The 24449-nt window shown below is 40.2% G+C and overlaps 1 protein-coding gene across 2 annotated transcripts in view; it reads left to right on the top strand.

Annotated features, from left to right (window-relative positions):
- DNAH11 (dynein axonemal heavy chain 11) overlaps positions 1–24449 on the top strand; it is a 251134-nt gene that overhangs the window by 152256 nt on the left and 74429 nt on the right. For both annotated transcript variants that reach the window (XM_054564603.1, XM_054564601.1), the window contains exons 55-59: positions 6573–6734; positions 13279–13512; positions 17059–17205; positions 21981–22094; positions 24166–24309. In XM_054564603.1, coding sequence (XP_054420578.1) covers positions 6573–6734; positions 13279–13512; positions 17059–17205; positions 21981–22094; positions 24166–24309 — 801 coding nt within the window. The remainder of the gene's footprint in view (positions 1–6572; positions 6735–13278; positions 13513–17058; positions 17206–21980; positions 22095–24165; positions 24310–24449) is intronic.

Genomic DNA, 24449 nt, shown 5'->3' with positions numbered 1-24449 from the left:
TCAGTGTTCTTCACCCGTGGCTTACATTTGGATGTGGGTTTGCAAGGACAGTATTGGGTGTGGGTGTTCCAACTGCGCATGCATACAGAGTTACCGCATAGTGTCCTATTCAGTAGGCAATCAGGCATCTGATTTTCTGTTAAACTTTTTTAAACACCCACCGCCAAACCCCGACCCCCGAAAAAAAACAAAACAGTGTGGAGCTGCAACTGCACACTGGCCTGGACAGTAGCGGGTGGGTAGCGCAGGCCCTGAAGACAAGAAGGGCTGCTGAGATTAGGGAATAGAGTCCTCAGATACGTAAGAAAATAGAGTGGGGAATATGGAAGGGGACTATAGCTCCTATTGTCCGTACTCCTCACGTACCGATTTGTTCTTTGCTATGGTTTGGAATTCCACATACAATTTCTTTATGAATTGAAGTTTTTTCTTAAAGGAAACAAAATAACTAAAACTCCTCAATGTAAAATATTATCTCTTGAAATAATGTGTACTGGCCAGTATTCATAAGTAAAAGGTCATGAGAATAATTTTATCATGTGCTACCTAAATATATATATATATATATAAAGAAATATATATTTATACTTACAAATATATGTAAAAATTGCTGTAAGTGCATATATTGAGGGTGCTGATGGATCTCATAAAATAATTGAAATTAAAAAATTAGATGGGGGTGATAGAGAAAAATATAAAGATGATAACTGGGGAGTATTTTCTATGCTAAACCTCCACGCCTATGAGGATTCTCTAAATAAGATTCGGGTCTTATCATTCTTGAAAAATGCTGAGACTTTTGAGGATAAATGCAAGCATAAGTTAGAGATAGAAGCTTCTGATGTAAATATGTGGGAGGGTTACTTCTAGCTGAGAATAAACTATATCAACTGGAAAAAAATACAGAGTGGCGGTAGCAATTCAAATTTCCATTACCAGAGGAAATGGACTGAGTCCTGTTAGTGATATACAGACAAATATGTACTTACAATGGGGCCTTATGTAAAAGGAATTGAAACGAATTACAAAGCACAGTGAAAAGTGGGTTACTGCAAATGAGTCATAACACCTGTGTAGGGGATAAAAAGGAGTAGAAAATTCTATGGTATAGACTCCAAAAGCAAGTTTCTGACATCCAAATGTTAGAGCTGTAGGAAATACATAGATGGTGATTTCAGGGTTTGCTTTTTATTTGTGAGAACTTACTTTTAGAGCACAGCTGTCTGAGACATTTTTAACTTTATTTTCCTAACTGACTTTATTTTCTAATCCACTGCTGGAAAGTAACTTAAGCCAGCTGGGTCATTTGCGATTGTCAGGAACTGTTTGGGAGGAGTATTTTTGTGACCTTCAATGCTTAGAGGTCGATGACACCTGTTCAGGATGGGGAGGCTCTTCTTCCCAAATCTTCCATCTCAAGGTGCGCTTCAAAGAAAGGAAGTCTCAGGCTGAACTGCTACTCACAGAGTTTATGTGGAGCACATTTTCTTAAAACAAGTCTTAAGGTCTTGAAACCTGCTCTGTTAGCTTGTTGTAATCCCGGCTCTGTTCTTTTAGGGACCTAACTGGCCTTTACTGGGAAGTTCCCAGTAAAAGTATCCTTTAGGAAAGATACGGCAATATTCTCAGAGTAGAACTCAACTGATCTTCCCATTGGAATCACATGAAAAGGTAGACTCTTTCTGTGAGCTTCTTATCACAGGACTGGTAAAAACCCAGAGTCTACAGAGACAGAGGTATTATTGCTGGGATACTTCACTATGCAGGTTTTCCTATTTTGTTTACACAGTAGTGGAGATTTTAGTACAATATTTCTATTTTCTTCAGATTTTTCGAACACTACTCATTTCATCAATGAAAAACTATGTCAATCAATATCCATGATGCTAACTAATCAACTATGTTGATGAGAGACATTAGCTAAGAGCTTAGGTAGCTGACTCTACCAAGTGTTTAAAGAAGAATTAATACCAATTTTTCTCAAACTCTTCCAAAAAAAAAAAAATAGAAGAGGTGGGAAAACTCATTTGACAAGGCCAGCATTACCATTATATCAAAGCAGATAAAGATACCACACACACACACACAAAAGAAAAGAAAATTACAGGTCAATATTCCTAATGTACAGATGCAAACGTCCTCCACAAAATATTAGCAAACTGAATTCAATGGTACACTAAAAGGACCATATCCCAGGATCAAGTCGGAGTATTCCAGTGATGCAAGAACAGTTCATTATCTGCAAATCAATCAGTATGCTACACCACATTAACAAAATTAAGGATAAAAATTATATTATCAACTCAATAGATGTAGAGAAGCATCTGACAAAATTCAACATTCATCTATGATAACAACTTTTAACAAACTATAAAGTTAACACACCTCAACAATAATTAAGGCCATGTATGACAAGCTCACTGCTAACATCATACTCAGTGGTGAAGAGCTGAAAGTTTTTCCTCTAAGATCAGGAACAAGACAAGGGAACCCACCCTCACCATTCTTATTCAACATGGCACTGGAAATTCTAGCCAAAACAATTAGGCGGAAAAAAAAAAAAAAGCAAGCAAGCAAATGTTGGAGGGAAAGAAAAAGAAGGTGAAAGGCATCCAAATCAGAAAAGAAGAAATAAAATTGTCTCTGTTTACAGATGATAAGATCTATGTATGGAAAATCCTAATGAATCCACAAAAAAACTGTTAGAATTAATAAATGAATTCAATAATGTTGCAGGATACAAAGTCAATACACACACACACACACACACACACACACACATAAACATTGCTTTTCTGTAAACTAATAACAAACTATCAGAAAGAAATTGAGAAAACCTTATTTATAGCATCATCAGAAAGAATGAAATAGGAATACATTTAACTGAAGAGGTGAAAGATCATATCCTGAAAACTATAAGAAATGATGAAAGATATTGAAGACACAAATAAATGGGAAGATATCCTATGTTCATGGATTAGAAGAATTAATATTGCTAAAATTTTCATACTACCTAAAATGATCTACAAGTTCAATGCAATTTTATCAAAATTCCAATGGCATTTGTTCACATAAATAGAAAAAAAATTAATATATAATCATAAAGGCTCTGAATAGCCAAAGCAATCTTGAGAAAGATGAACAAAGTTTGAGGCATCAAATGACCTGCTTTCAAACTATATTATAATGCTATAGTAATCAAAACAGTATGGTATTGGTATAAAAGCAGACACATAGGTCAATGGAACATAATAGAAAGCCCACAAATAAATCCATGCATATATGGTCAATTAATTTTTGACAATGGAGGCAAAAATATCGAATGGGGAAAGGACAATTTCTTCAATAAATGGTGTTGAGAAAACTGAATAGCCACATGCAAAAGAATTAAACTGGATTCATATTTTACACCATAACAAATCCCAACTCAAATGGGTTAAAGACTTTAATGGAAGACCTGAAGTCATAAAACTCCCAAAAGAAAAGAGGGATAAGGTCCTTGACAAGCAGTTTGGGTAGTGATATATTGGATTTGACACCAAAAGCAAAGGCAATAAAAGCAAATAAGCAAGTGGGACTGCATCAAACTAAAAAGCTATACTTAGCAAAGGAAACCATCAGCAAAATGAAAAGACAACCTATGGAATGGGAGAAAATATTTTCAAACTGCATGTTCAGTAAGGGGTTAATATCCAAAATATACAAGGAACTTAATAGGAGAAAACCAAATAACCCAATTAAAAATAGGAAAAGAACCTGAACACACATTTTTTTTTCCAAAGGAGATATGTAAGTGGGCAACAGGTGCATGAAAATGTTCTTAACATCACTGACCAGGAAAATGCATATCAAAACCACAATGAGATGTCACCTGACACCTTTTAGAAAGGGTACCATCAAAGGCAAGAAATACTAAATGCTGGTGGGCACGTGGAGAAAAGGAAACCCCTGTACCCTGTCAGTGGGAATATAAACTGGTAAGGAAACTTGGGAAATAGTATGAAGTTTCCCCAAGAAATTAAAAATAGTAATACTGTATATATGATCTAGAAATCCCACTTGTGGTTTTATGATCAAAGGAAACAAAACCCTTATCTCAAAGAGACAGTAATTCTCCCATTCTCAAAGCCACATTATTAAGGGTAACCAAGGTATGAAAACAACCTAAGTGTCATTACAGTGGAGTATTATTCAGCCTTAAAGAAGGAGATCCTGTTATTTGAGACAATATGGATGAAACTTGAAGGCATTGTGCTAAGTGAAATAAGTCAAAGAGAGAGAGGCAAATACAATATGGTATCACTTACATGTGGAATCTAAAAAGTAAAAAAAGTTAAACTCATAGAAACAGAGAATGGAAAAGGGGTTGCCAGGGAGCTATGGGTGGGGGAAATGGGGAGAGATTGGTAAACAGGGTATATAAACTTTCAATTATAAGACGAGTAAGATTTGGAGATCTGGTGTATAATGTAACTATAGCTGATATCAGTGCTTTGCAGAATTGAAATTTGCTGAGAGAGTAAAACTTGAATGTTCTTACACACACACACAAAGGTAAATTTGTGGGGTGACGAATATGTTAATTGACTTGATTGGGGGATCCTTTCACAATGTCTGTATAAAAATCATCACATTAAGCACTTAAAACACCTTATAATTTTGTTTGTCAATTATACCTCAGTAAACCTGAAACAGTAAATTATAAACAACATAACACCTTTCTTTAATCACTTGTCTTTTTATTTTTTGTAAATTCATTGCTATGTTAATCCCTTATGAAATTAAGGGAAATATAGTAAGAAAAATGATCCCCCCGCCACAGTAATACTCCTTGTAGCAACCACTTGCATTTAATCCAGATTATCTATAATGTTGTAGAGGCTGTTTTAAAAAAGAGCAAAACCATCGGACAGAGTTTCCAGACATCAGCATGGGCTCTCACAGAAAAAAATCTCACATGAGACTACTCCCAAGGAAACTGGATGGCAGGATAAATTCTGTGCGAGATTTCTAGCAAAACTAGAAATTGAGCAGTGAATTGAGTCAATAATTGCACTCCTCAAGGCTGTGTGAAACCATCCGTTCCTTTCTTAGGACGTACTAATGAGCAGGCATATTTTTCTAATTTAGTTTCCAGCGTCAGTTTTACATGGTAGAATTTAGGTTATTAATGGATATCTAATTTATTTAAAATTACATACATTTTTTATTTCACTCCAAGTTTGTACTTATTAGTACGTAGAATAGAGACTTAGGGCCCATGATTATTTCACCAATTGCAAAAGCATTGAAAATGTAGATGGCTCATTTACATTTTCCCATAGTAACTTTAAAACTATTAGGGTGTAGGCGTGGATATCAGATTTAACTGGAGGACTTGTTGAAACACAGATTGCTAAGCCGCATCCAGACAGTTTGCCAGGAACAAGTATAGAAAAGCAGTAAGTGTGGATGAGGTGGAAGTAGGATCTCAGGTTAAAAGGATGCCTTTGTTTCTCCACCTTTGCTACAGTTACGTATACATGAAGTTTTCTAAAGTTGTCACAAATGAGAGATAAGTTGGGTGTGGAAAACTACCTTCTCAGATAGAAAGGAGAAATATTCAAGTTTGGGGAGAGAAGAAGGCTGGTAGAAGAAACCTAACAACTGAGATATGTGATAATGATTCATTGTAACTGAAACTCATTACTTTAGCATGCGCCATATTAGAGCAGTTAATAAGTTTGTAACTAGGTTCTTGAATATAATGAATATGATTTAGTCAGCTTATGCATTGTTAAAAAACATTTTAGATCTTAGGATTTAGCTCTCTGGAGTTGTTGAAGAGCTTTACAAAATTAAACAAACATAAAAATATCTGTTAAATGAGGTATTACATGGCTTCATGTATGCTTATGACTTTCACAGTGAATTTTTTAAATGCCGTAGGGGAAAAAAAAATCAAAACCTTTGAAAGAGAGTAAAGAAATTTAAATTAACTCTTAAATCATTAACTACCTAAATAAAACTTTAGATTTAAACCAGAAATGTATACATTTCTCATCACAAGCATTTAGTAAACTGATTTTTTTTTTACTTCTTTAAAAATGTCAACAACTCAAGTGATGTACTTTACTTTAAAAGAAAGAATAAGCAATATGATAACACTTTTTTTTTTTTTTTAGAAAGTGTATTACACAGCTTTGTGGATCCTGCTGAATTACAGAACAGAAGGAGACAAAAGATGGAAGTGTTGGCACTATTTTGTTATGGCGATTTGGTTTTGATTTTTATTTTTTATTGTTACAATGTTATTTGTGTAATAGAACAGGACAAATCGTCCACTATTAATGATAATCAAAAATATTTAAAAGGACAGACATAAATTCCAAGTGTGTTCGACGGGGCAGCCACTTGGGCAGGTTGGCACTTTGATGAGCAAGGAGCTTCCAGCTGCTCTCCGCTCGGCAGTGCCTGCGCGTAGCTGAGTGTCACGGTTGGCTGTGCTCCTTTCTTTCCTTGTCTGGGACTGCAATGCAGCGCTTTGCTCACTCATCACCCTCCTGTTTCTGCCCGGCCCCATGTCTCCACAGATCATTTTGTGTTTCTCTCCGGTTGGTCACACGCTGAGAGTTCGAGCTCGGAAGTTCCCAGCCATAGTTAACTGCACGGCTATTGACTGGTTTCATGCGTGGCCGCAGGAGGCTCTGGTCTCAGTCAGCAGGAGGTTCACTGAGGAAATCGAGGGGATCGAGGTGGGTCATGTCAGCCTCTGAATATCTCACACACACACACACACACTCGCTCACACACACACTCTGACCAGAAGTCCTCAGGAAATGTTTTTCATAATACACCTCCTGTCAGAGGGTTGCCCTTGTTTATTAAGATCATCTCTGTTAGTTTACATTCTGTGGAGTTCAGCGGTTGACATCTTTACACCGAATTGAGGTTTGGGTGCGCGCGCGCATGCACATGAGCCTGTCCTGACTCAGGCCCCGGCTCGCCACAAAGCCAGGATCATGACTTGTATTGGGGTTGGGCTTACTGAGTACAAATCCTGTACAACCACACTAAAAACCCAAACAAAATACTAGCCACCCATAGCCATGCAATGGTTGATCTTAACAACGGAGGGCAATTAGTTGTGATTTTTCTCATGAGAGTATTGACAGGTGAAAAATCAGCCCCCCTAAATTCAGCAGTCACATAGTCAAATAATGAATCTGCATCTTTGTTTTATGGCTTTAAGTTTTATAGGTTATGTTTGTCATTTGATCACGAGGAGATTTGCACCTCTCATTAAAATGGTTACATGAAACAAATGAAAACAAAAACTTCGAGGGTTCAGATTCAAAGGCAAAAGGACAGTAAACATGAAAGTACCGTTTAGACTTCCTAGAAATGAAGATTTATTTGTTCCGAGTGCCTCTGTGATCGGGTAGTGTGGGAGGGTGGTGATAGCGAACATTTCCGAGCAAGGTGTGTCTTCTGGTGCAGCTGAGAGGGAGGGTGGGAAGCGGGGAAGGTACTTCAGATAGGCTGGACATTCACAGTGATTCCTTATCTTCCTGAAGAGCCAAAGAAAGCTCATATAAGGGACACCAACACTAACATTAAAGTTGGCCAGAAATATTTTGTACTTTAACATCTGGAAAACCATTAAGTAGGACAACTAATGGTCACCACGATGAACACAAATTTCTTAGGCTATCGCTAGGTTCACTGCATTCCTGGAATTATGTAGGGCTCTATTTTTATTGTCTAATAATTACAAGAAGGGTTCAAAATACCCCTTGATTAGAGGGAGAGAGCAGTATGTATCTTTTGGCTGCCCAATTCTCTTTTGTCCTGTTCTGTGACCAGGCTGGTGTGGTAAGGAAAACAACCAAGGGCTTTGTTTCCTACTGTTAATTTCTCCTGTAAGGGGATTGGGGGGTTGGGGGGAAGGGGGCATCAGAGGAAGTAGCCTGGTTTGAGTTTAGTTAGTGCTTTTGCCAAGTTCCTTGCTGCTGCTCAGGCAGGCTTTCTCCTGTTAAAGCAGGAGCCACTTTGGAAACAGTAACTTCTGGAGGATCTGCCAGTGACCATTGACATCTGCTGGACAAGGCAGGACTTGCATCGTTCCAAGTCCAGAGGGCTCCTGGCAGGTGCTAAACTCTATCTTGTGGTATCATGACGCCTCCTATAGGATGCTGAGTGCCACGTTGGAATCTAAAAAGCACTTGACCATTTCTGTGGAGCTGAATTATGCCTGGAAACAAATTAGCCAGATGATTTCATTTCAGTGCAGTGCGATTATTTAACTTTTCCACCTTCCTAATTTGTTATTTGGAAGCAATAATTATAATTCCAAGTGCAACGCATCCGTTTTCCTCTAAATATGTATGGTACCTTTTCTGTAGAGGTTAAAGACAGCTTTTAGACTTTTTGAATGAACACTAATTTGATCACTTTCTTAGTTTTGATTTCCATTATTAAGACTGGAAGTTATCAGCATAATTTGGGCACTTCTTAATTATCGACCTCATTTGCTGAGTGTAAGGTACTTACACAAGGTGACCCCCTTTAGCCACAGAGAAAGGATTCATTACAGGCAAGCAGTTCGATGTGTGCCGACATATAATTTTCCATCAGTGCACACACAGCACCCAGGGGTGTGGGCTGACTGCGTCTATGTAAATGTTTGTACCCCTTTTCTGTTGCCTGGTATTGAACTAACTGACAGGTGACAGAGGGACCAAAATAGTTTGACACTTCAGCGCCACTGGGTATTTATCTGAAGGCTGTCAACACACGCTCCTCCTCACAGGAGACTGGGAAAGAGTGGCGGGCTGGTGCGGTGTAAGGAGAGAGAGAAGGAAAGGCCTTTGGTGTCCCTGGGAGTGGACTTCCAAGGGACAACTGGGAGGAGACCTGACAGAGAAGCGCGTGTGTCCCAGTGAGGAGCATTCACGAAAAAAGATGGGGTCAGAAGCCTCCGAGTTCCTTTTTAATGTCAGGCCGAGCATGACGAGTGGTAAACAACATTTTGTTGGTATAAGAACTTTAACAGTGCTTCTGTTAATGTTTTTTTTTTTTAGCACAGTTTTTTCTTTGAAATATAAATGGGGATTATTTCATGAGTTTAAAAAATAGAAAGATAACCTTGTGCAATAGAAATTCTGTAAAGATCCTCTTTCTGAGGAATACTGATACACTTTTTAAAGATCAAGACAAAAACAAATGCAACCAAATTATCTTGACCCTGCCTAAATCTCCCACGGGCTTAAGCCGATGCGCCAATGGATGAGAAAAGTCCCAGGTGATCATTTACATCCTTCCCCGTTATTTAGCCCTCTGGCTCCTTTACACGCACTGATATACTGCCCATTGGACATTTCTTGCTCTGTGCATCTTAATCAGATTTAGAAGAGAATGGTGAAAAGCCGTAGAATGCGGCTTCCCAGGGCTTTGGCTGTAATGGAAACCTTAGGAATCCCCTCTCTCCAAAGCAGGGTCCAGTTTTTAAGATGCCCAGGAGCCTGGACATGCTGTGAAGACAACAGTTTAGCTCAATCAACTGGAGGCACCACTAGCTCCAAGTCGTAGGTCTGTGGCTTTCTTCTAGCACTAGCCTCACGAGGCCAGCCATACTCTCTCCTCCTTGTCCCTTTGCCATGAAAGGGGTAGCTGGATTCTGGTTTACTTGCTTGCAGCCTCAGTCCTCAACTGCTTCTTTGTTTTAATGTTCCCTCGAAGAACCATTGAAGCTACTTCTTTCAATGACTGGACTCATCTGGAAGCTTGCTGGCTTTGGCTGGACTTGATCTTGCCTTGGACCCAAACTTGGTCTCTAAAAGACAAAGGGTTCAAAGCATGAGCAAACAAACGACAAAGTGCACCCTCCAGACAAAGTAACAAACAAAAAAAAACAACAACAAAAAACAGCAGATGACTTAGAAAACTGTGTTTGGTGTTACATTTAACACCTGCAGCTGCTCCGTCTGGTGGGAGTCGCCTTGTGGGGATCACTGTTACCCCCACCAATAGCAGAGGTGACACCTCCCTGCTTTTGCATTGCTTCCTACCTCAAATCACCAACCTCTAAGGAGGGCCACTGGTTTTCCTGTGACACAGGTGAGGGATTGGAGACCAAAGGCACAGGATGGCTTAGCAAGTAAGGGGCCCACGTGCGCTTTGACACAAGAGCCCATAGTCTTAAATTCTGCTTTTGACTATTGCACAAATGTCTGATTGTTCTGAGAGAGGAATAAAAGGAGAGGAAGGAAAGAAGCAGAGTAAGAAGGAGCCATGAAAGGTTAAGGTTCAATGTGTGGGCAGGAGGAAGTCTAGGGGATGTAATCATTTGCCCAACTTTACAAACTGGAAATCTAATCCAGGTTCCAGTATGCCAGCCCTGCATCCCTGCTGCCTAGAGTCTTTTTCTGGGAGTTAATCAGCTTGGAAGAGGTGCCCCAATGCAACACAGCTTGTGTTGTGCATTTTTAAGTGTCCTTTATTTAATAAACCAACCTGACAATCACAAGTATCTACTATACCCTCCACTTTTACCAGCCTCCAAAGGGTCTACAATGTACAAATAATGTTATAACTCAGCAGTTTGGAAATGTTAAAATACTAATATAGATATTAAATATGTGCATTTGTACATCAGTTATACTTCAATAAAGCTGTATAAAAAAGTAATTTCTGAGAAAAATCTTCAAGATGGACTGTAGGTGTATGACAGTATATGTTACAAAGTTATCCCAAGTTCAACTTTTAAAAAAAGAGTTTCCTTTCATCTGCCCCCTTCTTTTTTGAGTATAGTCCTTTTGAAAGTCTGAATTTAAAAGTACAGACTTGTCCAATCTTCTGTACTAGTCTTGGGAAGATAGCAAATCCTCTATAACACTTACGATATTTGACTTAGCTCTGGCCTCTGGGTATTCCTTTTCCTTTGAATTTTGCTCTCTCTCATTTCCAACAGCAGGGACATACTGGGCCTTTTCTTTAAGAGTCAGGTGGCCCAGGTACTTGGTGTGGCAGCGACTGCCACCAGCCGAGAGCCATCGCACCAAGGAACAGGGGTTTGTGTGTGTGTTTCTGTTTACAGTGGGCCAACTAAGGGAGTAGAAATTGAGCACTTTTTATTAACGTGAGGAAAACAGCAGTTTCAATTTTGCATTGGATGATGCGGGGAACACAGCCCTGTTTTCCAAAGCTGCTTCGCGGGGAAATCTTGGATTTATAACCATTTGACAGTGACATGATGATTTTTGCCTTCACCATGTTTGGCTGCTAAATGACTATGGAATGGGGTCAGCTCGTTTTCTCTAAGGGGCCAAAGGCAGCAGGAATGGCGCCCTTCGCTCTCACGTCTAAAAGTGAAAAACACCCAGCATCCCACGGCCATCCCTGTAACAGCTCCCACAGCCCTCTCCTCCCTGCCTCCCCCAAAGAAAACTGGAGATAAATGAATGGCAGAATAAATAATTTATGCTAATGAAATTACTGCAATTAGTAGTTCTACAATGACCCTCTAAAAGCCACAGCTGTTAATGTCAGGAAGTGCTGTCACTACTGACCTTATCATAAGAGAAAGTGACAAATTGAGAATGCAGGGAAGACCAGTCATCAAAGAGGTCTGTTCTGGAACGATTAGAGTTTTCTGAAAAACAGTGTGAATTACAAGCAGCTGCTCCCTGGCTCTGCGAGGCTCCCATGCTGTGCCATTTTGTTAAGCCCGATAACAATAGTTATTTTGCCCCATTGAGACAAGTTGTCTCGGGCCACTTCCAGCTCTACCGGAAACCACTTCTTCCATCGCGGATTTACAAATGAAACTGTTGTTAAAGGGAGCTTTTCAGGGCAGCCCAGGAGCCTCCTCATAAGGATCATGGTTGGGCGGAGGCCAGGGTTTGTTGTTGTTGTTGTGTTTTCTCTCTGTAAGAAGAGTGATTGCACTGGCTCAGGAGTATTTATACTGTAGGAGACTGTGTGCACACTTTCAGTTCACAGTAAAGCAGGACAGGGCAGGAGTGAAATTCCACCCATGTTTATATTGCAGTCAGGCTCTTTTAAAAATAAAATCCCCAAGAGGGTATGATTTCTATGGAGTTTATATAGCCTCCTTATAAATGGATATTTCTGAGTTCACTATTTGGTAATATACATATGTCTTGGGGCTACTAGAAACAAAGAATATTAAGGATTTGTATTCAAGATTTGATTTTTGCTTTAAAAACATGTTAGTTACTAGTGACATGGATTTTTTTAATATGCACAACAATCCAATTAAGTACATGTTTAAAACCCGTGCAGGAATTTTTCACAATGCGGGAAAGCTGAGGGTTTAGACAGTGCTTGGGAGCCACTGTTTCTCACAAGAATTGGCTGTCTGTCCTCACAGCCCCAGGTCTCCTACTAATGGTGCAGGTTTCAAATGTTTAACTGCATCACCAGCCACTTGTGCGCAATTTTCCCAAAGATGTCTGAGTGTTATTGACAACACTTTGGTAAATTATGTGTGACTTTCCTAAGAGTTGGTGTAGCTCATTTAATTCATATTAATTGATTTTTAGGCTTCCCTTGATTAATTGAACCTGGTTCATCTTGTACAGAATGCAATAAATAATCATTAAAATGAGGGAGATGTGACTCTGCAAATTAAAAAGTTAACAACTTCAGAAGTCATAGAGGACAAAAAGGAAAGAATGTATAGTGTGGGGGTAGGGGGTTCCTCTAGGAAATCTTCAAAGGAGAGTTATTCTTTTCCTCCACCCCTAAATGAGAATAGAAATGATCATATTTTTCTCCCAACAGCAGTGCCTTTTGTACCTTGCCATCCAATTTTTCACATGGATTCTTATAAAACTGTATTTCTCAATTTTCAGGGGTTTTTTTTCCAGTGACTGCAGGGTTGTTGGTTTACTTTGTCTAAAGTTGAGTTGGAGGCAACACCAAAGATACTTCTCAGAGTACTGTCTCTCAATTTCTCCATTGTCTTTCTCCCATTTGATACATAAAAATCAAGTGGTAAACAGCGCCTTGTGTTACATTGGTTTTGAGGGTTGGTGTGTGGAGCACATAAAAACCCTTCACTTACTTGGCAAGAAGAGGTTAGCAATGCTGAATGCTGTTTTTGATAATCTCTCTAATCCTGTGGGCATCTCTTAAAGACTAAGTGTTTCTAGATTACACTGTAATTTGTTCTGGTGTTTAGAAAAAAAATGCAGTGTATATTTGCTAATTTTTTCATTGCTGTTTTGTTTTGATTTGAGAGAATTTCACGTGAATTGCGATGTTTTGTTTCAGCCTCCAGACAAAGATTCTATTAGCTTTTTTATGGCACATGTTCACACCAGTGTCAATGAAATGAGTACCAGGTATTACCAAAATGAGAGAAGATACAATTATACCACCCCAAAGAGTTTTCTAGAACAAATATCCCTGTTTAAGAACCTGCTGAAGAAGAAACAAAAAGAGGTCTCCCAGAAGAAGGAGCACTTGGTGAATGGCATCCAGAAGCTGAAAACAACAGCCTCGCAGGTATGACCCAAGTGTATTATTACTGAGTGGAACCTCTGCTCTTAAAATGTTTTTAAAAATTATTTCTGAAGCAATATTTCAAACCATTTATATAAGATACCTAGTGATAAAATTTTACAGTTGAAGGACATGAAGAACTCACTGTTTCGGCTTTCCTAAACCTAGAACGGGATCGGCCACTTACCCTTTCTCCGCTCATTTGCAGAGACGATGCCTTCTCTTGCCTGACTCAGTGCAGGGCAGCGGGGAGATGCTGAAAGGAACAGGCTCAGCCAGTTGCCCTCTCTTGTCTCGGACTGCATCAGTGCTCTGGGCTTATTGTCAGGAATTTTGTCCCCTGAGGATGGAACTAGGACGTGTTTTGGTCTCAGAATCTCAACCCCATGTGAGGGCGTCATTTCCTCGTTGGTGATGTGATGAGGGCTGATGATGTCATTAGGGTCCCTAAGTCTAGCAGTTTCCTCCAGTCTTGGCGTCTGGTCTCCTTGTAGCCCCCATCTATCTCAGTATCCAGTGATGCCTTCATCTTCAGGCATATGGCCCCTGCCGCCTTGAAGGACAGTGTCTCTAACCTCCAGGAGTAAATCAGAGAGCCCACATAGCATATTCATCATGTCTGTACACCTGTCATCTAATTTCATTGTTAAATGCCAAAGGACTTAATGACGTAGGTGTTGCTGCTGTAATTTTCGGTATGAGGCTTAAAGACCGTAAGGCCCCAGAGCCAGCAAGGTGGGGACTTGAACCCAGATCAGTATTCCTCTAAAGCCCATGAGATGTCCATGGTCCCAGGCTGCCTTGCTGTGACTGGTCAAGAGAAATTAGAATGTGAGAGTGTGGAGGCTTAGGAGAAGGGCCCAGCTCTCCTCTGAGCCAACGGGGCCCTAGACCCGGAGGAAGAAAAATAATTGTCTGACTGCAAGGCCAAAAATTTTAGTGGGTTTCTCTAGAGTATTGCCACCAGATCATACTCGCCCGCTTGTCAAGAGATTGAGCCAGTCTCCCCCCACCCCATCCCGAGTAGCACAGCCAGCTCGCTTATGCATGCTGAGGACCCACGTAAGCCGCAGACTATTTGGAGAAGCACACGCTGGCACCTTTCCCTCTGAAGGTCTCTCTGGCCACGTCGTTCATGCTTAAGTACCATTTTCCTCTACTCTGTTCCATGTACCAGGGATGGCTCTTGGGTGAAATGCTGATCTGTACTGAGCAGCGAATAGAATAAACACGGTTGGGAAATAGGAACCGGGGTGAGGAGGTTTCCTAGTCAGTTTCCAGGAGTGATGTGAAGACTAGTTTCTGGGAAGTCCCCAAAGAGTAGTAGACCCCTATACTCACATGTGCATCCTTTTCTTCCCTTTCAAAGAATGCTTTTTTTTTCACTCTTCCTTTTTAGGCACATTTTCTCTTACTCATTTTCTCGTTGCCCTCTTTCTCTTTCCTTCCCTTTCTCTACCTGTCTCTCCAGTTCTGTCTCACTTAAATCAAGACCCTTTTCCCCAGTAAAGACTTTCCTGGGGTCCCGTGGAGCTGGGAGGAGATGCGTGGTTTTCTAACATGACCTCAGTTATACGTTGATGAGTCAAGGGGGCAGGGAAGAGGGAGAAAGAAAGCAACCAGTAGCTTTCTGCCCAGTGCGGGCTGCTTGGGGTCTCCTTATTTCTCCACAGCTAGAAACACCAGGCGAAAAGGCTGAGAGGAAGGGGCACAAAGTGTTGATTGAAGGACCACTTGTGATTTCTTTTCATTTGGTATTTGTGCATGAAATGCTCTTAACATCAGAAGAATGGTTGGAACATTTAATAGCTTCTTAAGAGCTTATTTTTTAAAAAATCAGTTTATTCGGTAAAGGAACTATAGTTTCCTATGTGGGAACCCCTTTTACAGCCACATAGCTCCTCCTCTGATGTCAGCTTAGGTCTCCTGAGGCACTTTGGATATTTCACACCTAATAGCTTCCTTAGAAACTGAAAATGGGCTTGAAATAACAGTTTCAAGAGACTCGTTCCCAAGAGACTAGGATGATTCTTTTGACTATGACGTACCACACGACCAGTTTCACATGGTTAAAAGGAATAGAAATCCGATGTCACTGACGAGTGTTACCCTGAGTTTATAGAGAGGGTAAAAAGCAGTCTTGCTTTAACTTTAATAGTACAGGTAGTGGTGGTAATTTGGCTTTTGAGGTAGCGTGTAAACAAAGCGCGTTGGGGTGGGGTTACCAAATTCCTTGCATGAGGTGGGGCATGTTGTTCTTCAGGATGGAACCACTACTGTGCCTTCAGCAATTGAGACAAAAACAAATGTTAGAGTTGGTATTTTTATGCTTCTATGATTTTAACGAAACAGTAAAATTTACACTTCCGGAAAGGAAGTGGAATGAAGAGCTAACTGTCATGACATATGAAGCTGCTTTCACGTGATTCTGAGGGCTGAGTCCCCTTTCTCTCCCTAGTGCTTCACTTCTACTTTTATTCACATGATCCTCAGACTGAGGGACCCAGCGGTGCCTTCTGAACCTCATGAAATCCTAAATGAAAAGGTGGGCAGAGTCACTCTTTACAGCAGATAAATTTGTGGGTGCCTCAGAAAGACTGAGCTTCATGAGAGCTGCGCCCCTCCCCCCAGGAGGCACTCACATCTGGGACATTCCTGGGCTTCTGATCCTCCAAGACACTCAGGGGTTGCCTTTCATAGTGTAGGAATCAAGGTGAATGTCCTATGAGGGGAAGAGAAATCAGGAGGCTGTTTCTTATTTTGCGGGAAGAGATAAGACCTGTCTATGGGCATATCCATCAAAATAAGCAGCGGACAACAGCCAAGGAGCATTGATGTCTTCAGCTTGTCTGGAGCCTCCAGCTCTCTGGAGAATGGAAGCAGCGTTTTTCCACTTGTCATCAAGCAAGTTTTCCCACAGACCCCACTGCCTGGAACCTGAGCTACGTAGGACCGAGAAAGCAAGGGGTGCGGGTGACAGGGGCCCAGGTGGGGACCGCTGTGTGTGCCTCTCTGACTGCACAGAATGGGTTGAGAAGGTGAACTTCTACTTGATGCTGACATAAATTAACACCTCCCACAAAACCACTGGAAAACATTGTTCTGTTTATTCCTTTAAGGGCAAAGTTGGGACTGTGTTTTCACACATGGGGCTAAAGTCAACTGGGTGGAAACAGATGCAATAGGCAATATGCAGACTGCTGTGGATGCCTCACTTCATGTTAAGAACTAAGCTATATCTGCCCTAGCCAGTGTGGCTGGTTGGTTGGAATGTCATCCTGTAAACTGAAAGGTCGCAGGTTTGATTCCCACCCAGGGCACATACCTAGGTTGCGGGTTTCGTCCTGTGAACAAGAGGCAACAGATCGATGTTTCTCTCTCCCATCCAAGTTTCTCTCCCCCACTCTCTCCCTCCCTTCTCCTCTCTCTAAAATTAATAGGTATGTCCTCGGGTGACAATAAAAAAATACAAAAAATAAAAACTAAGTTATAGCTGATATTTGTTCTTATCAACACAAGTTTCCTCAAAATAATGACTTTTTTCTTTAGGTGGGAGATCTTAAAGCCAGACTTGCCTCTCAAGAAGCTGAGCTGCAACTGAGAAATCAGGACGCTGAAGCTCTGATCACAAAGATCGGGCTTCAGACGGAGAAAGTGAGCCGGGAAAAGGCCATCGCCGATGCTGAGGAGCAAAAGGTCAGGCTCCTTCCGCCGTTTAGAGCGCCAAGCTGTATTTAGCACAAAATAAACCCTAGTAGGTGAACCATTTGGAACAACTTCCTCTCTAAGGAGCATAAAAACCTAAAGAATTATTATAGTTACACATGTAACAGCATTTCACACCATGATTACCACTTGACCTTTCTTTACATTATGCATTTTCCCAACCTTTTAGCTCTTTTAATGATATGAAAGGACAATAAATACTGAGCTCACTCAAGCATATAATGGATGTGGATCTTGAACATCAGGCCTATTTGTAATACAGTAAAGGTCATAGAGTCACCTCCGAGGTTTCTAAAGGTTTTCAGTTTTTAGGCAAATTGAACAACTCAATTGTTAACAAAGCCCATTCCATCACTTTGCAAGATGGTTTTCAAATTTTGCATTTTAATAATGCAACTAGAGTTTATTATTAAATCCTAAGCTAAATTTGTTCTTTTTGATTAGACTGAGGCTCTGGCATTTTGTATTATGTTTTATTGTTGGAAACAATTGCTTTTAAGATTATATAGAATCTGCTTTCTTTGCACTAAGGTTTTCAACAATTCTGAACAAAAAAATATAACTTCTTTTGTCTTCTGCTTTTACTCAAATGGAAGGGATTTTTTTTTCTGTATCTTATTTTCCAAAAGAAATATTACAGTAAACATAATATTCATAAATATTTGTTTAAAAATTGAATGAATATATATGTGTAAGGTAAATTCTCCTATTTTAGACTGTTAGAATCAGGATTTAGTTAATAAAAAATTGTAATTGCCACCACTTGCAAAGCTAGTGAATCAGTAGCTATTATGCCATTATCCTTGCATTTTTTGATACCAGAAAATATTTGAGTTTTTCCAGTGATGTTGCCATTCATTCATAGTCAACTGAGTTGCCTTTTTTTTTCTTAAATGTGTATTGAGCATGTTTGCCTTTAGCTAGCACAGCTAAAGACTTGAAATAGGTATTGACAATAAAAACTCTAAGTTTTTTTTTTTTAAAATGTCTTGAGGTGGAAGATAAGGCACATTTGACGTAGCCAATAGGCATGTAATTCCTAATTCTGGTAATAAATGTTTTTATTGAGTTACAAGTAAGTGGAAGATGTTTTTAAGAGTATATTAGTATATTAAGCAATTAGGTATCACACATGGTGTAATATTATAATCTAATCCAACCCAGGGGATATTTTTTAGGCATTGCATAAATATGTGATGTTCTAGTAATTGTTATATCATAACTTGTCTCTACAGATACCTTTTTGAGATCTTAACATATAACAAGTACTCTACAGGTATTTTTGTGTGTGAATTCCTAAGGCAAAATTATTCTTCCAAAGGGGAAAATGTTTTAGAAATTTAGAACTCATCTGACAGGTTGTGGAGTTCTACAAACATTATTTTTTTAAAAAATAGGCACACATTATTTTTACATCTAATGCATACCAAGAAATAAAATGATCCTTGCAAATATCCATGAGGCTTAACTTAATTGTAAATAACGAATACTAATTGAGCACCTATTTTTTTCCCCTGGCACTGCATGTGAGGATATAAATCCTACAAGGTGGCCTCATGTAGCTCACATTGCAAAAGGAAAGACTGCCAGGAGACACGTGACATGCTGATAGATAAGATATTTTGAGTCAGTGATAAGTGCTCTGATGAAAATCAAACAGTGTGATGGTAGAAGGAACTATTTTAAATTCGGTGGTCATGGAAAGAAGGTCTACTTGTGATTAAACTACACAGAGGCAAGGAAAATCAACACTGAATAGGTGCTGTGAGCTCCCGCTTGTTAGATGGTCAGCAATGTGCTAGATTCTGTGGTTATTAAAGGTGTACATGGATTTTGTGATCCTATGAAATTTGGGGTCTCAAGGCTTAATATGGGAGAAGCAACATTGCCACATTTAATATTGGGATTTAGACACTACTTTGTGGTGCATCTTGGCAACCCATGTAGACAAGCAGATTGAAATGGTTGCTTCATAAAATAATATAGATTCATAAAATAATAATAAAAAAACATGAAAACCACTGGCATTGCCAGCAGTGACTTCATGTAACACCAGCACCATTCAGCCTATGGAAATCAGTTCTTCCATCTTTGACTTACCAGCTCCAAAGTCTATGGATCCTCTAACCTCTTTCAAGCTGCTTCTTTGTTGAGTAGAGTACAATCCTCATGAATGTAAGTACCTTTCAAATTGTAGGCCTCATGCAGTCTTTTCAGAAGTTGGTCATCCTCCTTGATTTTGAATGGTCTTCCATTTTTATATGTGTTTTCTTCCTAAATGTGGGTAGGGCCGGATCTTGGAGGACTGTCAGGAATTTCTTATAGTCTGGAGGAAGGTCCAAGCAGCGGATTAGTTGGCTAGGGTTTTCATAACACAATATCAAAGATGTGGAGGATTAAACAGCAGAAATTTATTTTCTCACAGTTCTGGAGGTCCAAGATCAAGGTGTTGGCAGGTATAGTTTCTCCTCTTGGGGAAACCTGTCTTCACGGAGTGGCGCCTTTCGTTGCCTTGCAGATGGCCGCCTTCTTGCTGTGTCCGCACCTGATCTTTCCTCTGTGTGCACCCCTCTGGTCTGTCTAGTATGTGTCCAGATTTCCTCCTATTATAAGGACACCAGTCAGATTGGGTTAGGGCCCACCCTAGTGGGTTTATTTTAACTTAATCAGCTCTTGAAAAGCCTGATTTCCAAATATAGTCACTTTCTGAGTTACTGGGGTTAGGGCTTTAACATAAATTTTGGGTGAACATAATTCTGCCCATCACAAGTATTGTGACTTCATTCTCTCTCTGTGTCTACCACTGAATTTCATGATCTGCAAGGAGCTCTTGACTGACAAAAGTTCTGGTGTACCCAAGAATGGAACTATTCCAAATCTCTGCTTTAAAGGGCAATAGCAGAGGGAAAGGACTCATTCTATGCAATCTATGTGACTTCTGCCTCTTTTCCATGGCGAGCTTTGCTGACACTACCCCAGAGCCATGGGGCAATGGAAATTGCACAGAGAGGCTTCCCAAGTCACTAAGATACACAGCATTTTCACGGCTCTAGTATTGTTGCACCTTAGGATGAGAGGTATTGGGAACGAGAAATAAGTTAACCTGGGGTATTTTTTATTTGCATTTGTGGATTCTTATTTATTAAATGTTCAAGATTGCTCTGTTTATCAACATTACCCAAAGGGATAATACTCCGTTGATAGTAAAGAAAGCAGAAGAAGAGTAGCAACCCCCAGTCTTATAGAAATAGCACGTAAAGAAAAAACTCTGTGTCTTCTCCTAAAAATCTGTGATCCTGAGTTCAGTTTTAAAATGGTGCTGTCATAAGTGGTAACAGAAAGCTTTGATAGATTCATTATACCCTTATGGAAAATAAATACTTGAGGTAATAACTTGCTAACCCAAATACACTCTCTCTTTCGTCTGTATACTGTAGCACATTGAAAATGTAGCATTCTTAGAATTTTCACGGTCCATTCCTGGCTGTTTTGAGGGCTGTGGTTTTGGAGCAGTTCTCGGTAAGCATGCAGAGTTTTCTTATTTACATTAACGGTAGCGGTGTGTGTACTGGCAGGAGATCCCATATCTACCCTGAACTAATTATGTTCCTAAAAGGTGCAGATACAGCAAAATAACGGTTAATCAGGAGATGGGTAATTACTGCTAATAAAGCTTTAGTAGACAACATAATTTGTTGTGAGTAGTGTTTAATTTTATGGTATAGTTAAACCTGCTCATTTCAAACACGTCAGAGGAAATGCACTTTGTTCACACTTTACCTTCCCCAAATCACCGTGACCGCAGTAACGGTCTCCCATGGTGGCCAGACCCTGGCGCCCAGACCCTGGCGCCCAGTGCCCCCGCTCTGAGCTTTAAGGTTCTGCTGAGAACTACAAATATACTCTTCCTAGCCATTCAGGTTCTATACATGTCCTAAGAGGAGGAGAATAAAAACCCCAAAGCTTCTCACTTTGATTTGGTTCAAGTTTACCTGCTCGGTTTCCCTATATCCACATTACATGTGCTCATGTCATGAGGCTGATACAGCGCCCTCTCTGGCATGTGAAGACTGCCACCGGGCTCTCAACAGGAGAGTGGGCATCAGTGTTACTGCTCCACTGCCAAAGACGGAACCGGACTAGTGCAGCTCTAGTTCCTCATCAGGGCCTTAGAGACCAGTAATTAGTCTTTATAGAAATTCTATCTGTGGTTACGCGTGTACAGCATGGAATGGTATCTAACAGCCAGTTGAACAAGAAAGCTTTACATCTCTTCCTAAAGAAGAGTCAACGTGGCTTTTAACAAATGTTAGCAATGCAATACAAGGGAATACAATAGCAAGAATCCTTTGTGGGCTAGGTTCCTGAGCCAGCCCGGAGTTTCACTTGTCCAGGACTCTCTGGAAAAGGAATGTGAAGAACAGAGGAATCGCGTAATCTTGCCTTTCTTATTAGTGGCACTTTGTAGGTAAATTAGTCAGAGCTCCTCCTGGAGCCTGCTGATACTTGAACCCATTTGTGTTGGCATTTGTCATTGTGTATTTTGTGCAGGTACTAAGCTTTGTACACACAGTGTGCCTAAAGGGAATTAATCCTTCGACAAAATCCTCACCTATTTAGGATGTGTATTGATGAAATAGATGAAATATTGAACAGTGCGCCTGACTCAGCCCACGTTTTTCAGTAGAGATACCTAAGGTGATCATTTGTGTTTGTGGGTTTGTGTGCTTTTCCTCCCTGATTAGGTGACAGCCATTCAGGCCGAAGTGTCCCAGAAGCAGAAGGAGTGTGAGGCCGACTTGCTCAAGGCTGAGCCTGCTCTGGTGGCTGCAACAGCTGCGCTCAACACACTCAACAGGGTAAAGATGATTATTTTGGGGGTTCCTCAAAGTCGCATTGAAAGTTTTTAGAGTTTGAATAACTGAACTGAGAATGAAGTCCATGCAACCAAAAAATGTTTAAAAAAGAAGGTAATAACATTGAAACAAACCTTTGAGGACATCATTCTAGTTCAACTTCCTTTCCCATCCAGGAGTCTGTTTCCCACCGAATACTTTCAGCACCATGGGATTTGTACTCTCAGGAACGGCAGTTTTGTTGTTAGCAAATGGATTTGACCCAAATCCAATTGTTCCAATTATGTGTTGCTTTAAAAGCTAAGGAGGCCGAGGGGGATTCTGTATTTCCTCTGGAATATAAAAAGTAGCAATAATGAGAGCCTCTCATGAAAAGAATGGTGGGTGGGAACAAAGGTACCGAAGGTTGGCCCACACCATTTCCTTATGCCATGTTATTAATTAAACTTCATCGAGTTTTCAAATTTCCGTGTGAGAAAAATCTGTGGTAGTTAGAAGGGTGGTGTAAGGAAGAATGGAATTGCGGGCGATGGGTTTGAAGCAGCTAGTCTTGTCCTTGGGCTCTACGAGGCCCCAGGGGAGAATCCCAGGGACTTCCAGGCCTGGGGTTCTGAGGGTTCAATTTCAAAGAGAAAAGGATCCAGACTTTCACTGTTCTTCAGAGAAATATTCAATTCCTTTTTCTAACTCTTTTTCTGGAGATACTGATTTTGACAGTGAGCAAAGAGTTATTTACATAGCTGTTACCGAAAATACAAACTGAAAAATATAAAAGAATATAAGTATACCTTGATTGGAGATGGATTATTATGCATTCAAGTACTCTGCTGCCATTAAAATTTTGTTGTTGAATACTAGTTAGCAACATGAGAAAATGTTTAGGCTACATTAAGTGAATAAAGCCAGTTATAAAGTAGGAGATATACTATATGGCTTTTTTAAGGGGAACATGCATGCAGAGAAAAAAGATTGGGAAAATAGTGAATGGCAGTAGTAACCGATTATCTCTGAGTAATGGGATTTTATATAGTCCTCTTTATTTTTGAGCAGTGGAATGTGTATTTTCTTCTTTGTGCTTCTCTACATTTGCAACTTTTTCTCTAAATATGTCATTATTTATTCAGACAAAGTAAATGTCACTTAAATAGAAAGTTGAATATATGTATGTATGTATGTATGTATGTATAAATCTAAGCACATATATATGTATACATATATTTGTACATGGTGATGCTATTTATAAGCACAGAAGAATCTTGGGGAGCCAGCTCTCTCATCATCAGCATACTTCAAGTTTTTGCTTTTGTTCTTATTTTCCCTTGTTCTGTCCTTTGCAGTCATTTCCCAAATAAACAGGCTATTTATGGTAATGGAGTAGAGTCTGGTTCAACATCTAATGAGTGTATTATGTAGCTCATGAAATATTACAGGGAATACTTGTTTTTTAAATCATGTGTCATGAACCTACATGTGTTTCCTTTAGGTACCAATGCCCCTGATAGATATTTTCCCTGATACCTGTAATTTATATCATCAATACCATCTGTTGGGTAAATCAAGATTCTGACACGAGAAGATTAAGGAGTAGTGCAGAAAGTAGGTACAACCTATATGGGCATCCTTTCGATTGAGAGTCATCACAGTATAACGGAAGGTGTTTCTTGTGCATGTTAAGCAGAAAAACACAACTAAGAGCCACTGAACTAGGGGATTGTGTTCCTGGGAGGACCTGGTTAAAATGCAAGTATGTTATGTAGATGGAATAGAACCCACAAATACCTGAAAACCCATATGTTTATAAAATTCCCTGACTCAGTGAGCAGGGCTCTGCAGGACGGGTATACCAGATGAACCGTTTTACTTAGAGGCCAAAAAGGGCAGTGATGTTTCCAGAGCATCAGAAAGGTGCCAAGGGAGAACTGAACTTGTAATTCCGGGGCCGGGGGGAACAAAGAACTGCCAAATCGAGACCGCTGTGAAAAGGAGAGGTACGAGGCCATGAAGACCCACTGGGTAACTCAGAGCTCTCCCCCAGACTTCCCCTGGGCTTGAAACAGTCTGTGCTTTTCTTCAGGTCAATCTCACCGAGCTGAAAGCCTTTCCCAACCCCCCGAATGCGGTTACCAATGTTACTGCGGCCGTGATGGTCCTTCTGGCTCCCCGGGGCAGAGTGCCGAAAGACCGAAGTTGGAAAGCAGCTAAAGTCTTCATGGGAAAGGTACCAGACAGCCTGGCAGGATGAAAATCCCAACAGTTTCTGTTTTCAGTGCTGTGGTTATACCCAACAGCCAAAGATGTTCCCAGCAAAGGAATCATCTTCCTGTTTGCTGAGATTCCTCTGCTGTTTGTTCTTTAGTC

Source organism: Pteronotus mesoamericanus, unplaced genomic scaffold (assembly GCF_021234165.1).
Source record: "Pteronotus mesoamericanus isolate MK-2021 breed Mesoamerican mustached bat unplaced genomic scaffold, CSHL_Meso_final scaffold_85, whole genome shotgun sequence".
Taxonomy (NCBI): domain Eukaryota; kingdom Metazoa; phylum Chordata; class Mammalia; order Chiroptera; family Mormoopidae; genus Pteronotus; species Pteronotus mesoamericanus.
The sequence above is the reverse complement of the archived record's forward strand: the minus strand, read 5'-3'. Positions and strand labels throughout refer to the sequence as shown.